This window comes from Arachis stenosperma, chromosome 3, assembly GCF_014773155.1.
Source record: "Arachis stenosperma cultivar V10309 chromosome 3, arast.V10309.gnm1.PFL2, whole genome shotgun sequence".
Lineage (NCBI taxonomy): Eukaryota > Viridiplantae > Streptophyta > Magnoliopsida > Fabales > Fabaceae > Arachis > Arachis stenosperma.
Genome location: NC_080379.1, coordinates 4,702,558 through 4,718,353, shown reverse-complemented (window position 1 = coordinate 4,718,353; position 15,796 = coordinate 4,702,558). Strand labels below are relative to the sequence as shown.

The following is a 15,796-nucleotide window of genomic DNA, read 5'->3' as shown; positions in this document are numbered from 1 at the left end:
ACAGCGCCGCAAGTGCAAAGGTTATGACCATTGAAGACAATGCTTTGGGTTTGCAAGAACATGAGAATAGACTATGCGCGAAGAGGCTAAGGATCAAGCAGCGGGCATACTTGCCAGCTTGGTTGGTTATAGCTTTGTCTTGACGCATTGCAATTAGAATAGGTCGTGCGTCAACGGAATCTGCTACAGTGGTGGCTGGGATTCTTGTTGGAGGTTCCAGGGCGCCGGGAAGAGAGGGACCGGCATACGGAAAAATAAGGGGCACAATTTGAGGTGGCGGTGGCGTGTGTGGGAGACCACGGCAGCGTCGGTGGGAGATAATGCGAGCGTAAGAACTTTCTGCCGTGGGGCGGTGGTTGCAACAGCACAGGTGAGGCTGCGACGGCGAGAGGGAATACCGGAGACGGGAAGGAAACAAAGGTATTAGGAGTAACCGTCTTTAGTGGGAATAGCTTAAATTGCAAATCCTAATTTTTTAAATTTTAAAAATTTCATAATTAGATACTTAATTTAAAAATTTGAATTTTAATTATAGAGTAAAGTATCATTTTTTGTCTCCAACGTTTGGGGTAAGTCTTATTTGTGTCCCTAACGTTTAAATCGTCCTATTTGTATCTTTAATGTTTATAAAAGTGATTCAATGTTATCCTACTATCAATTATACTGACAAATCAGATTATATTTTTCAATTATTCTCACTTTGATGCATTCATTCTCAATTAGGTCTCATTTGGATGTGTTCGATTTTAATAGTATACCCACTATTTGTGTTAAGATTCAATTATGTTCCTAGAAAAGTGAATTATGTAAATGTTGTAGGAATTAGTTTCAACATTTGATGAGCTATTTTTCAGAGTAGATTATCGATTCTATCTCAGACATTTGTATTCTAACCTCAAGAAGAGATTTTTAAAATTCAAACTAAAGCGCTCATGATGTGTAATTGACGGCAGGATAATATTGAATCACTTTGCAAACGTTAAAGATGCAAATAGGACAATTTAAACATTAAGAACACAAATAGGATTTACCCAAAACGTTGAGGATAAAAACGATACTTTATTCTTAATTATAATTGACCTTCCAATTTTAAATCATTGTTCACATTATTTATTCAAGTCATTGTTTTCCATCTACCATACACGGGATACGACACAACACGTGACACATGGGCACACAAATTTTAAAATCTTATAAGATATGGGGGACACGATATATATAAAAAATATAAAGTGTATTTTAGATAAATCATAATAAATTTTTGACATTTTATTGATATTAAAATATAAAATAATTTTTTAACTGTTTTAATATCTTCTTTTAACTATATAAAAGTATATAAAATATTTTGTTTTAATAAATAATAATATATATTATTTCTAAATTCAGTTGAAGAATACATATTAAGAATAAGGTTTACTTGATAGTATTTAGATATGTTTAAGTGTGTCTAAATTTTTTTTTTTTTTTTATTAAGACATAGTTGGACACAGCAGACACACATGTCAAACGAATATTGATGAGTGTTGTATTCAAAATGTGTCCGACATACAAACACAACAACTATATTCGTGCTTTATAGTTTCTGTATACTTTCTCTTATTTTATTTATTTAAAAAAAACCTAACATAAATTCAACTTCTATATACACGATCAATTTGACTACAACACAACTAAATTAGCATTAGTAAAGTCTGCTCTCTCTAATAAAAAGAAAGAGATGTTTGTTATGGTGCTTAAAAAGTATTACCTCTTATTAAAATAGATAAAATAATTAATTTTAAATTTAAAAGTATAAAAGTTAAAAAATTTTAAATATTTTAGAATTACTATAAAAAATAATTTAAGTAAAAATTAGACACCAAACAAAAGACACCAAAGAATTGACTAAAGAAAAAAGACTTTGCCATAATTTGATTTGACAGAATTGTCCCAAAGATTACAGCACAATTACATCTCACATCACGTGCCATACCCCCTTGGAAAGGAAATACTGAAATAGTAAGTTAGCAAACACACTATAGTCTATATAGTCCATTCCCCATCACAGTCAAACGACAGAGGAGAGATCTGCCGTTCAAGTCTCAACGCGCAACTCAATCTCACGCCCAAGTGCCCAACGAACGAACGAAGTAAAACACATAAAACGACACAGAAAAGTAAAAAAGAAAGAAAGAATAAAAAAGAAGAAAAGAAAAAAAAAAATAGAGAATAAACGCCAAATTCGCATCTTCCGTTCCTTGCAGATCTGCTAACTCTTCGGTTTCTCTCAATTGAAATCATCTTCGTTCCCACCGAAGCCTCCCAAAACCCTCGTCCTCTAAGGTCAGCTCCTATTCTTCTCTTCAATTCATTTCTTGTTTTCCACAGTAATATCTCTCTTCAATTCCATTTTTTCAACAATCTTAGGGTTTCCCGTTCTCTCGCCATAACCCTAGATCTCGATTAATTCCTCATTCTTGTATTAGATTGAACATTAGATGATCTAAAATCCGTTATTTCGCTGCTTAATTTCGAATTTATTGTGAATTATTTTGTTTTTTTATATCTTTTTTGATGCGCAATGTGTGAATGAATGGATTCAATTGGTTTTTCTTTCTGTGTGTTTAGGTTTGTGAATTGGATGGAAGGAACTGTAGGCAGCAGTGCCTCTGCTGCTGCTGCACCCGTGAACCAATGGTGGCAGGAATTCTCAAAGATGTTCCAGTATTACCTGGATAAATCTACGCCTCACGCCACCTATAGGTGGATTGGGACTTTGGCAATCGTGTCGATTTATGTCTTGAGGGTTTTTTATGTCCAGGGATTTTACATTGTGTCTTATGGGCTTGGAATTTACTTGCTGAACCTCTTGATTGGGTTCTTGTCCCCTTTGGTTGATCCTGAGCTGGAGCCTAATGCTGATGGACCTTTGCTTCCCACTAAGGGTTCCGACGAGTTCAAACCGTTCATTCGACGGCTTCCCGAGTTTAAGTTTTGGTAAACTTTAGGGGTTTTGCTGCTGTTTCATTGATAGTATGCTAATTTGCATATAACTTTGTTGTCATCATTGCTAAACGTTAATTGAATTTGGGAGTACATTTTTGTTTTGCTGATTCTATATCTCTTATTGGGCACTTTTCTTATTGTGAGCTGCACCTTGTTTTTGGTAACTTTTTGTCATTTTTGCATATTTGCATTTCCATATGATCATCTCGCATGTGCGTGTAGATGCAACTGCCTGCTAACCATTCAATAATTAAGTTGAGTTATGACCACTGGCATTTATTTGCATCCTATTTTAATTATCCATATTTATCAAAAAGGAGAAAAGAAACATTTATTCATGTATAATTTTTTATGTTGATGATGTATCAGGATATTGAAAACTTCTGGACATACATGTGCTATAATATTCTTATGGATCGTATAGTTCCATTATGTTGGTTTATCAAGTCTAATAAAGATCATTGTGTTAATTTATTGTCCCAATATTATAATTTTTCTCTCTAAATTAGTAAATTTCATACTTGTAATTAGTTCAAATTGCCAATTTGTCATTTCTCAAGTTTTATTTATCTATAACTTTTGGACTGGTGAGCTATTTGTGTTAATTTTCTGGTCATTTTCATGTTAAATTCGATGCAATACACAAACTTTTAGTTTTTAAGAATCCAACCCACTGAAGTTTATAGTGGGCTGTTCTTATTAATGTACTATGGATATCTGGTCTCAAAACCACTATGGAAACTGCTTTTATGGAAACCTGTTTTTAAATGGAGAATAAGAGGCATCACTGGAATGGCATCCTATTTGATAATCACTATATTGACTTTGGTGGAATGAGTTGATCTTTTTAGCTTAGTTTTCCTGAAAGATCCTGGTTTCATTGAAGTGTTGTGCTATATTTGTTCAACAAATAATGTAATTTGCACAATTGACTAGCTAAACTGTACTGTTTATGTATCGGAATAGTTTGATTGAATCTGTTTTGATGGATGAGATTGATGATTTGTTATTTGAATTTGACTGCAGGTATTCTTTCACTAAGGCTTTTTGCATAGCATTTGTGATGACTTTCTTTTCTGTATTTGATGTTCCTGTCTTCTGGCCTATATTGCTCTGTTACTGGATTGTTCTCTTTGTCCTTACAATGAGGCGTCAAATTGCACACATGATAAAGTACAAATATATTCCATTTAACATTGGAAAACAGGTAATTTGATGCTCGTATTGCCTTTCATAGTATACCTTTTTGTGATTATTGTTTGCTCTAACAGTAAGTTCAGCTGAAGCATAATTGCTCTATTTTGTATCAGTAATCAGTTTTCCTGAGAGATAATAATATGTTCTATTTTTGTTTGATATTTTTACAGAAGTACACTGGGAAGAGATCTTCTGCTAGTAGCAGTGGCAGTCGTGCAGACTGAAGCTTTGTCATGTCACGATTTGAAGAATACAGATCTCAAAGTTAGGTTTTGTGAACATTCAGGATAGTTATTTTTTCTCCTTTATCTTGCGGAATTTGTAGTCAGTATTATGGATGCCAATCTGCAGTTACAGAAATATTATTTGTGTCCAACCCGTTTTATGAAAAACAGAAGACATGCTAATGCTGGCAGTGAACAACATTGTTGATATGCATCAATATTTGGTTCAGTTTTAGATTTTGTTGCAAAATCTAGTATTGTATTGTGATGCTGTAATATTTTCCCACGTGTTATCTTTTATTATAATTTCATTCATTTGAAGGGAGATGGATTCCTCCAGCACTTTTTCAAAATAACATTTTTGAGCCTATGGAACATGGTATATTAATTCTATGTTTGGCACTGCTCCATCATTTGATAGAGGACTTCCTTTTGAGCTGTTTAGGCACGGCACGTAGGTGACGATTCATTGGCTTCAAATTGATATCATCATGTGTCCAGATGAAACTGTCGTGCTATCAAGATTTAAATATTTCTGACCAAAAAAAAAAAGATTTAAATATTTGATAATGCAACAAAAACTAATAGTGGTTATACTTTTTATTCCAATAAGACTTTATTTTGCTCTCAATTTCAGACTCGAACTTTCAACACAACAGTGACCACCAAAAAATGTTATAGGTACCATATTGGACCAAGACAAAAGATGTTCAAAATTTTAGGTTCATCGCGTACCCTCCTCTTTGAAGGTAACAAAATAGTCAAATATTCTCGTTCAGCCGAACTCGAATACTGTAAATTGAATCAAATTACTTTGACAAGCCATAATTTAAGACAACCGATCTACTAATTGGAAATCCATTTGGTTATATCAAGTGTAGATTTTAATTGAGAGGATCTACTTAAATTGTTAACATTCATTGGCTTAAAATAACCATGCCCAATTCATCGCAAGGTTTGACATTCTTAATCCTACATACTGTAAGAGTAACACTACGTTTTTTTATATCAGAAAAATGGCATTACTGAATTATATTTTAGTTCCTTTTTTAATTTTTTCGGGTCTTTCTTTCATTATGGTTGCCAGATTTTGGTCGGTTATTATTTTTCTTCAAATGTAAAAGATCCTATCGGAACATAGATCTCTTAGAGCCCGTTAAACTCTTGCACAGGCCCAATACAGAGAAACGCCCAAGAAAACGGGTTTGAAAAAACCGACCCGAACTTGAATTGTATAGCTTACTTGAACTTGAAGAAGAACCGCTGAGCCCCTTTGGCATTTCCTTCTGGGCGATCCCAAAACCCTAACCAAAACCCTTGGAAGCTCAGTGAAGCAGCAACAATGGGGAAAGCGAAAGCCAAGGGGAAGCACCGTTTGGATCAGTATTACCACTTAGCAAAAGACCACGGTTACCGTTCCCGTGCTTCATGGAAGTTGATCCAACTCAACTCCAAGTACAACTTCCTCGAATCTGCCTCCGCCGTCCTCGACCTCTGCGCCGCCCCCGGAGGATGGATGCAGGTCGCCGTCAAGCACGTCCCCGTTGGCCACCTCGTCATCGGCGTCGACCTTGCGCCAATCGCCCCCATCCGTGGCGCCATCGCCATCCAGGAGGATATCACCAGGCCCGAGTGTAAGAGCCGCGTCAAGAAGCTCATGACCGACTACGGTTGCACCGCATTCGACGTCATACTCCACGACGGTTCTCCAAATATCGGAGGCGCTTGGGCGCAGGAAGCCATGTCCCAGAATGCCCTTGTCATCGATGCCGTTAAGCTCGCAACTCAGTTCTTGGCACCCAAGGGCACTTTCGTCACCAAGGTAATATCTAATTATCAATCTCATATGCGAAGAATCGAATTCAAAATTAAGAACGAAATTATTTGTTACTTAATAGTTATTGGCTATTTCTTTCTTATGTCTGATTTTGGTTTTAATTTTTGGTGTGTTAGGTTTTTAGGTCTCAGGATTATAGTTCGGTGCTATTTTGCTTGAAGCAGGTGAGTGATGATTTCGTTTGTTATTTTGTGCGTGGTTGGGTTAGAAACTGAGAATTGTATTTGGGGGTTTTTCTTTGCTGGTGTGATTGCAGTTGTTTGAGAAGGTTCAGGTGGAAAAGCCACCTGCTAGTCGTTCCGAGTCTGCTGAGATTTTTGTTTTGGGGTTGAAGTACAAGGCACCTGCTAAGATTGATCCACGGCTTCTCGATGTGAAGCATCTCTTTCAGGGGTCCGTTGAACCACAGGCTAAGGTAAAACAGTTTATTTTCGGGAAGGTTGGGCTGGATTGGCGATGCTAGGGTGTGTTTTACTCACGTTTGGTGAATTGTTAATGCAGGTGGTGGATGTACTTAGAGAAAATAAGCAAAAGAGGCATCGTGATGGGTAAATACTGCATATTTGTTATTGCTAAATGCTATTTTATTGTGCTTGGAAAACCATTGATGTAGCTGTCTTGTGGTTCAAATACATGGTATGCTGTTGCTGAGTGATAATTTCTTTTTGTTTACAGTTATGAAGATGGACTCTCAACTTTAAGGAAGGAGTCATCAGCTGCTAAATTCATTTGGTCGGATTCTCCTCTCGATATTCTTGGTTCAGTCACTTGCATAACCTTTACCGATCCAGCTGATAAACCAATCATGGATCATGAATTAACAACTGAAGAGGTACTTGTGTATAATTTTTGGTTGTTAGTTTCATAGTTATTAGTGGATACTTGAACAATGATCATTTTAGTTTAAATCCATTGTGTGTCATTTCTTGTCAGGTGAAATCTCTGTGCGATGATTTGAGGGTTTTGGGGAAGCAAGACTTCAAGCATCTTCTAAAGTAACTGCTTGGCCCAAGTCTCTGATTTTGACATACACTTTCCCATTGGCGACTATGCATACATATTTTAACAATGCTGAATCCTCAATATATTTGCAATTCTTTCTGTTGTGTGATCGGTGTTCCATCTGTTGGTTACATTTAGGTGGCGAATTCACATTAGAAAAGCTCTTGCACCCACTGAAAAGCCTGATCCCACTACCAAAGCAGAAGCCAAGAATGTTCCTGAGGTGGATGAAGATGATAGAATACTCAATGAAATGGAGGAGCTGACTTATACAATGGATCGCAAAAAGAAACGTGAAAAGAAGCTCCTTTCAAAAAGAAGAGCCAAGGTATCTAGTGTCTCTGTTACTATTGACTAATTTTAGACTGGAACCTAGTTTTAGGATCTATTCAACATCAGTATTGACATATTTTTTGCAGATCATAATACTGAATTATATAACGTCCTTGAATATGATATCTGGTCAAAATAATAGGATAAAACCTTATTCATTGTATTAATATTCTATATATCATGGCATTCTAAATTTCATTATTACTTCTTAGTTCCTTTTACAAGTGGATGAGATCATACGTATTTATTACTTTAATTGTTAATTTGTAGGACAAGGCACGAAAGGCAACAGGGATGCAAATGGATGCAATAGAAGATGGTTATGTTGATCAAGAGTTGTTTTCTCTTTCATCTATGAAGGTTTGACTTCATCATTTTTGTTTCTTTTGGATTTTCAGTTCAGAAAAGGATCTAAAACCTGTTGAATTGCATTTCTTTCCCCTCTAAATTCTCTGGAAAATAGGGTTGATATGCTCCTGAGAATTGATTTTTTTTTTCCCCTTTATAATGAGGAGGTTTACACCAACACTTAGGGTGTGTGTGGTTTAAGTATTATTTTGTTACTCAGATTCCATTCCCATGGGAATCAAATATACCCAAGGGGAAGGTGGGAATTGAAATGATGGTATTTAGATTCTCTGGAATCAAAGTACTTAGGAATAGCTTTTCAAGTTTTGAATCAAACATGAAAATATAATATTCCCAACTTAAAATTCCTAGGAATTATTTATAATTCCCCCAACCACACACACCCTTAGTGAGTACATCAAAATCCAAAAGGACATGTGCACAGGAATCATGATTTTGATCTCCATGAGAAATCTAAATAGTCTTACCTTTGGGACTGGATATTTTTTATGTTGTTTTGATTTTGTATATTTTGTGTAGCCATATCTGAATGGTATATGCTTCAATTGCAAATAATCTTTAGGTTAGAGAAGTTTTTCCAGTAGGGATTGATTTTATTAATCTGTTGTCATGGGGTTTCAGGGTAAGAAGGATCTTGTAGCTGTTGATACCACTGAATATGAAGGGGCTGAGGATGAAGCAGAAGACAGTGAAGATGAAGCAACTCATGGAGGTGCGGAGCATTCTTCTGGCGACACAGAAGATTCTGATGAAGAACGTAAAAGGTGATTGACAGGTTCTTTATGTGGGGATCTTAACATTATGCTAACCCTTATGTTCTTGTTGCTGGTTTGTAATTATATTTAACGAAGAACATAAATTGATATCAGATATGATGAACAAATGGATGATCTACTTGAACAAGCTTACGAGCGGTTTGTGGTAAAAAAGGGAGGGAGCACAAAGCAGTGGAAGCGTAGTAAGAAATCTGCCGATGTAGAGTCCCAACTTCTGGAGGTATTGACAGTGGATCTTTCATTTTTCATTATTATGCGTATTCCTTAGACTTCCTTTGGAGACTTGTTTCTCTCTGCCCATGTGCGCATGTGTCCCCTACTTTAGATTTTTCTATCATTCCATGTTTTATCCCTCTTTCATATAGTTTCTATTATTTTTATCCCCTTGGTTTACACTTTCAACTCTTCAAGATTTCAACCTTGTTTAAGAGTTCTATAAAGGGAAATGAAGACTCTGAGGATTATGATATGATTACTTAAACTGGAGGGAACAAAAATAATCATTTGATCCCTTCTTTTCATTGCTTCCCTTTGTCCTCTCCCTTCCTTTGATCCAAACGTATCCTCCATACTACTGGCAATATAATTTTCATGTTCTGTTCTCCTGTTGATATGTTGCATTTGCTTGCTTTCTCTCAAGTAACTGTTAAGGACTGGTATGCTTGTCATGTAGAACATGTATAGACCCATGGAAGGGTGCATATTTATTGTGGGTTGCAAAAGGAAATTTTATGCATTTTACTGTGCAGGATGGTGAGGATGATGATATTGTTCAGTCCAAATATGATTCCGATGAAGATCAGGGTGATCAAGAAGCAAATCCTTTGGTGGTTCCACTCAATGATGGGGCAGAGCCCACCCAAGAGGAAATAAAAAATAAATGGTTTAGTCAGGACTTATTTGCTGAAGCTGTAGAGGAGGGGGACTTCGGTAAAAATGATAGTGAAGATGAAATGGATATAGATGGGCCTAAAGAGAGTGTGCCCTTAACAAAAAAAAATAAAGAAAACAAAACAAAGGCTTCTGTGACCAAAGATCCCCCACAATCCCAACCATCCAAGAAAAAGGAGGATTTTGAGATAGTTCCCGCACCAGCTACTGATTCAAGTGATGATTCATCTTCTGATGAATCAGAGGAAGATGTTGAAACCAAAGCTGAGATATTGGCTTATGCTAAGAAGATGCTTAGGAAAAAGAAGCGGGAGGAAATACTGGATGATGCATATAATAAGTATATGTTTGATGATGAGGGATTGCCTAAGTGGTTTCTAGATGAGGAAAGGAGACACCGGCAACCAATAAAGCCTATCACCAAAGAGGAAATTGCTGCAATGAGAGCACAGTTTAAAGAAATTGATGCTCGGCCTGCAAAGAAGGTTGCGGAGGCCAAAGCTCGAAAGAAACGTGTTGCAATGAGGAAGCTCGAGAAGGTACGGAAGAAGGCCAATGCAATATCGGACCAGACAGAGATATCTGATCGTTCAAAGATGAAACAAATCGATAAACTATATAAGAAGGCTGTTCCGAAGAGACCTCAAAAAGAGTATGTAGTTGCAAAGAAAGGTGTTCAAGTTAAGACTGGGAAAGGAAAAGTCCTTGTTGATCGGAGAATGAAGAAGGATGCTAGGAAACGTGGAATGGGAAAGGGAGGAAAAGGGGGTTCCAAGACGAAGGGCAAGGCTCCAAAGGGTAAGGGATCTGCAAAGGCCCCTGCCAAGAAGGGAAGAAAGGGGAATAAATGAAAAATTGGTTGAAATGCAATTTCTTGACTCGTGTCTCAGTTTTGTTACGATCTTCACATTGTTTGTCTTTTAGTTGCTGTTGTGGAATGTGCAATAGGTATTAATGTTTATCGAGTAGAACATTTTTTCTTTCCTGCCCTTCTTGAAAGCCAATTTTGATTTAATTTAATACTATCATAAATAGCAGCTAATGCCTAATAGAGTTATTATTTATGGTCAGCTTTAAAGCGGGTTGTAATGTAAGGACCATCAATTTTTTAGTGCTGCTGCTAGGGCAATTTATGACTGCCTAAACGTACTGCTAAGAATTTAAAATCTTGATTACGAACAGATTTATTAGCAATTTGAACTGGCATAATATTTTCTCTTGGATAAAGAATAAAATAAAATATGTGAATATTGAATATGACATCTATGTCACAGTCGTGACATGGTTTTGGCCTTTCTGAAAGCTTATAAAGATATTTGATGTAATTTAAACGACTAAAATAATTTCAAACTGTTGTGAAAAATATGATGGAAGTAGATAAATAAATGTACAAATTTATATAAGAATAGAAGAGTTGAATATTGATGATATTAACAAAATATAATACTTGTTAATTTATGACATAATTCTGCTTTCTTTATAATACTTTTAGTGTCAAGAGTGTTTGATATATGGATATATGAATAATATTTTTTTTAAGAGAATAGATTTTGTATTACATAAAAATTAGACACGAGAATTAAACATGATCTAGCATTACGTAATAAGTGACTAGTCCCCTTATGATTCTTATTATTGTTGTGCTGAAGCTAGCATCCATTTATAGATGAGAATTGAATCTAAACACTAACCCACTAATTAGGTATTAGTGGAAACATGTATCATGAATTATCTAACCCACTTACTAGCTATTAGTGAAAGCGGTGAAAGCATATTAAGAAAAATCATCATGCTCCATTAATTAGTAGGACATCCACACTTTAATCTCAGAACACAAGTTTTCTATAATGAGATGTTTGATAACTCAACATCTCCTTCTTCTCTTACAGAAACAAGTGCAACATTACTGAATACTGGTAATGATATTACAGTATTCTTAAAACACAAAATCTATAGAAAAAGACCAAAGTGAACATTGAAACTATTGAGTTCCAAGTAACATAATCATGTTAAATAAACTGGTTAAGGAACTCATCCTCGGTAGTGTAATTGACTTCAGGATATAGTGCTGAAGCTTCTACTCCAACTTGTGGGTCAATTTCATAGCTAGTATGACCTCCTTTCACATATACTGTGTGACAAATTGACAATTCTATACTTATTGGGAAAGGAGAATCTGCAACAACAGCAAACAACCCAATTTAGAACTCTTCAACAACTTACCCTCAAATCTTGGTGTCATGAAAATTTCACAAGATTGTAATACAATTGGTAGAAGCAGAGGAAAAATAATAATAACAAATTCTACCTTCAATTTGCTTCAGGACTTGATCTTCCGGAACATAAATCCGTTCTAGTGTCTTATTAATCTTCTTCTCCCAGAGAGATACCAATTCATTGAAGGATACTATGTTCTTTGGGGGTCTTATATACAAGATCTTGTTCAACGTTCTTGGGTCGTTCACAGCTTTGATAGTATAAGTACCAATATCTTCTTCCTTATTGAAAACACCTATATAATCAAACCAAAATGTTTTTAGATATATTTCTTGGTCTTGATGCAAAAAAATGTGATCTTAATCTTACATTTGACATTTCCATCTCCTAAGATAACAACTTTATCTCTTGGTGGAGTTGTGGCTTCAAGTTGTGACAAACGTGGTAGGAAGTAGCCGGCAAAGAAGTTGCACACCACCAAGGTGTGAGGAATTCCGGCAGCTTCGACAGCTCTGCGAATTTGGGATTTCGCGGCATATGCGCTCTTTGCCGGCCCTACAGCTTGAACACGGTCTACATCATTTCCAAACTCTGAAGGAAAGAATCTCTGCTAAAACAAGCTCATGATAAGTTTTTCTTGATACACAAGCTTCCATCATGTTAATGATCAAATTAGAAGATGATATTCCATATGAATAAATGACTATTTGTATCTATAAAAGATGAAAACACTGACATATGTATCTACACTAGATTGAAACTAAACTTGTACCCACACAAGATTCCCTCCGTGTGACAAAAGTACCCTATGTGGCACTCCAACCCTCCAAAGACAGGGCACTTTTGTCACACATAGGACATCTTGCACGAGTACAAGTTTAGTTTTAATTTAGTGTGGATACATATGTCAACGTTTTCATTTCTCATAGGTACAAATGGTCATTTGTTCTATATCATACTCTATAGGGACAAGCTTGACCTATCATTATGTGAATAATCTATCATATTCTTTTGTTGCCTCATCAATTATATGTAATCATTTCACTTGAAGTTATTTCTGTAAGGCATCAAGAAAAATGTACAAGAAATTTGAATATGCTTGTAATTTACCTTAATATTTCCTGCTTCTTTGATTGCAGCAATGATCTTATCTTGATTAGCTACTTCCATGGTTCCAATAGTAGAAATCACCACATCCACCTGCTTCATGGCTTTAACCAAACTCTCATGATCATATACATCTCCCTGTTCCCAAACTCAGAAAATTAATATAAGTAGTGAAAGAGTGAAAAATGAAAAAATAAACTTACAAAAACAAGTTGGGCACCCAAGTTGTTGAACTTGTGAATGAGTGGTGCCTTTTCTGGATTGGAAAGACTTGACTCTCGGACCAAGAGAAAAGTTGGGTGGCCGGCATTGATACTCGCTTCCACGATGAACTTTCCGATGTAACCGGTGCCTCCGATGAAGAGAATCTTGGTGTCTGCGGCAGCCATTATCAACAACGCAATAATTAAAGTCAAACTGAATTGAATGTTATATAGTTTGGTTTGTCCAAAGAGTGAATAGAAGAGGGGTTCTTTTATAGAGCCTCAACTAACATTTTAATACTTAATTAAGAACAAACGAGATTTATTATTTATAATTCAGGAATTAATTTATTCATTTTCAAATATTGATAAATACTGATAAATTTAGAAGTTAAATTGGACATTACCTCTTTCTTAATGTAAAAAGTTGAAAATGTTTGTTATAATATAAGTCTGATGGCAAAATAAATTAGACTTAATTTGTATAATTTCACTTAAGATAATATGAGTGCAAATTGTGAAATAAAGTTATTTTTTATTACGTACTAGTTTGTTTATGCATGGTTGATATAGTCATAGTTAAACTAATTAAATAAATAAAAAATTGCAAAAATTAGTTAGAATTAGATTAAGATATGGGCAATGTATAGCGAGATAAATTAATTAGACTATATAGTATATATATTTAAAATGTTGTATTTTTTTAGCAATAGATTAGATAATATATAAATTAATGCTAAATTTTAAAATTAATTTGTAAAAAATATTGTACAAAATATTCATTTGGTAATTCGTATATGATTAAATATAATTATTTGACAAAAAAATACAAAAAAAAACAATTTTAATTTAGATAATAATTACGTAACTATTATTTTTAATTCAATTTAAAAATAAATATTTATTAAATTTAATTAATTAAGAAATTTAAAATTTTATTTAGTGGTATATCAATTAATTTAATTTTATAATAGTTGATAATAAATAGTATATTAATACTATATAACAATCTAATATTTTTTATATTGTAAAATTACTATATATGCAAAATTACTGACGTAGAACAAATACAAAAAATAATATGATGTAGATTTATTCTATTATATATTGACATCAATTCTTATATAATATAAATAGATGTGCAATCCACGTAAATTTTGTTTTTATCATTTTATGTATAATATTTTAGAATTTTTTATTTTTATCACTTGTTTATATTCCAAATAAATTATCCTCCTAGTCACCAAAAAAAAAATTGTTCTATCTGTTTTGTTTTTATATGATTAAATCGCTTAAGATGAATTTTATAATGTTTATCAATAAAAGTTAGAATGCGCAAATTTAGGAAATAAATCAATAATATAATAGTAGTGCCTTCAAAAGATATCATAACAATTTCTTTTTGTGAGACATTGGAGTAGGTGCTTGTCTGTCTACACATATCTCTTTTTCAACTTTGCTCTTAGAAAATTAATTATTTTTTCATATGGAGTACTAGGAACACTGACTGATCCAGAAAATTTTAAGAGTGAGAGCAAAAATATATCTTAAAATAAATTTCGTTAAACATTGTTAATTATATTAAAAATATAATAGAGATATAAAATTTAAAAAGAGTTAGTGAACACTTTCATTCTTAAAATACTATTTATTATATATAATTTATAAAAAATATGTTTTTATTTCTAAAATTTAAACTTAAAATATTTTAATTAAATTATAAATAATTTGTCATCATAACTAATTTTATTTTTATGTATTTTTATATACATTTAATAATAAAAGACTGAATCAATTAGCACGTTAGCGCCTATTAATGCACTAGCATTTATAATTTGAAACTATAATTGTATATAAATACCATAAAAAAAACCTATATATGAAAAATATGTTTATAGCAAATAATAAAAAACCTTAATTTACAATTATTTTTCTCTCTTTCTTTTTGAAATAATTAATTTTTTATATATTTTTAATTTAATTTTGATATATTATTAGATTAAAAAATTTATACATTGTAATTTAAAAATATCTTTTATATTTATCACGTAAATAATTATCTAAAGGAATAAATATAATCAAATAACTATGTAAAAAAATATATATTTTAATATATCAAAATTAACTTTCATGCTTTTAAACAATTGTTCTATTATTCATTATAATTTTCAAATATTAATTACCTCACGTTGAATTAGAAAGTTTTTTTTTATAATATTTATGACATAAGATACTTTTTAATCTAAAATAATTTTTACAAGTAAGATTATTTAAAAGATAAAATTAAAAAATATTATATCATTTTAAAATAAAAGATATTAATTAATAAATAAATACCTTTTTTTATCTCAACTAATTTTTTAAGACCAAAAAAATATTGATAATTTTACTTATATTTAAAAAATAAAGATTTAATTTGGTAGTTAACGAGTTGATTAAATTTAAAAAATTATATTATTACTGTTTATTAATTTTTTATTGAGTTCATTTATTTACTTATTTTTAATATTGATATTAAATTAAATTTAAAAAAATAAATATTATTATACGTTAAATTTAATAAAAAAATATTTTTAACATAAATTTTAAAATAAAATTTTATGAATTTTTGTGGGACAAAAATAAATTACATTAAAACAAATATATTAATTT

General features: G+C 33.0%; 3 protein-coding genes across 3 annotated transcripts; 2 read left to right on the top strand and 1 right to left on the bottom strand.

The window, feature by feature from the left end:
- The first annotated feature begins 2,090 nt into the window (after positions 1–2,090).
- On the top strand, positions 2,091–4,734 carry LOC130970418 (protein RER1A-like). Its single transcript, XM_057896501.1, has 4 exons — positions 2,091–2,325; positions 2,611–2,979; positions 4,015–4,195; positions 4,356–4,734. Exons 2-4 carry the CDS (start codon positions 2,624–2,626, stop codon positions 4,407–4,409), a joined length of 591 nt encoding a protein of 196 aa, XP_057752484.1. The 5' UTR covers positions 2,091–2,325; positions 2,611–2,623; the 3' UTR covers positions 4,410–4,734.
- Positions 4,735–5,686: 952 nt separating this feature from the next.
- On the top strand, positions 5,687–10,606 carry LOC130969062 (uncharacterized). The gene is made up of 11 exons (XM_057894635.1): positions 5,687–6,231; positions 6,363–6,410; positions 6,503–6,661; positions 6,748–6,794; positions 6,922–7,078; positions 7,180–7,241; positions 7,387–7,576; positions 7,852–7,941; positions 8,572–8,714; positions 8,820–8,946; positions 9,476–10,606. Exons 1-11 carry the CDS (start codon positions 5,752–5,754, stop codon positions 10,466–10,468), a joined length of 2,496 nt encoding a protein of 831 aa, XP_057750618.1. The 5' UTR covers positions 5,687–5,751; the 3' UTR covers positions 10,469–10,606.
- Positions 10,607–11,391: 785 nt separating this feature from the next.
- On the bottom strand, positions 11,392–13,399 carry LOC130969014 (phenylcoumaran benzylic ether reductase POP1-like). The gene is made up of 5 exons (XM_057894564.1): positions 13,145–13,399; positions 12,945–13,079; positions 12,204–12,441; positions 11,926–12,129; positions 11,392–11,793 (listed from the first exon to the last, which is right to left on the bottom strand). The coding sequence occupies exons 1-5, from the start codon at positions 13,328–13,330 to the stop codon at positions 11,627–11,629; spliced, it is 930 nt and encodes a 309-aa protein (XP_057750547.1). The 5' UTR covers positions 13,331–13,399; the 3' UTR covers positions 11,392–11,626.
- Between the last annotated feature and the right edge of the window lie 2,397 nt (positions 13,400–15,796).

Coding starts and splice junctions, on each gene's coding strand:
- LOC130970418 (XM_057896501.1), top strand. CDS start 2,624: ATGGAAGGAACTGTAGGCAGCAGTGCCTCTGCTGCTGCTGCACCCGTG. Junction 2,980..4,014: donor CTTCCCGAGTTTAAGTTTTG/GTAAACTTTAGG, acceptor ATTTGACTGCAG/GTATTCTTTCACTAAGGCTT. Junction 4,196..4,355: donor CATTTAACATTGGAAAACAG/GTAATTTGATGC, acceptor ATATTTTTACAG/AAGTACACTGGGAAGAGATC.
- LOC130969062 (XM_057894635.1), top strand. CDS start 5,752: ATGGGGAAAGCGAAAGCCAAGGGGAAGCACCGTTTGGATCAGTATTAC. Junction 6,232..6,362: donor AGGGCACTTTCGTCACCAAG/GTAATATCTAAT, acceptor TTGGTGTGTTAG/GTTTTTAGGTCTCAGGATTA. Junction 8,947..9,475: donor TAGAGTCCCAACTTCTGGAG/GTATTGACAGTG, acceptor TTTACTGTGCAG/GATGGTGAGGATGATGATAT.
- LOC130969014 (XM_057894564.1), bottom strand. CDS start 13,330: ATGGCTGCCGCAGACACCAAGATTCTCTTCATCGGAGGCACCGGTTAC. Junction 13,080..13,144: donor TGGGTGCCCAACTTGTTTTT/GTAAGTTTATTT, acceptor GTTTGGGAACAG/GGAGATGTATATGATCATGA. Junction 12,442..12,944: donor AAGAAGCAGGAAATATTAAG/GTAAATTACAAG, acceptor TTGTTTTAGCAG/AGATTCTTTCCTTCAGAGTT.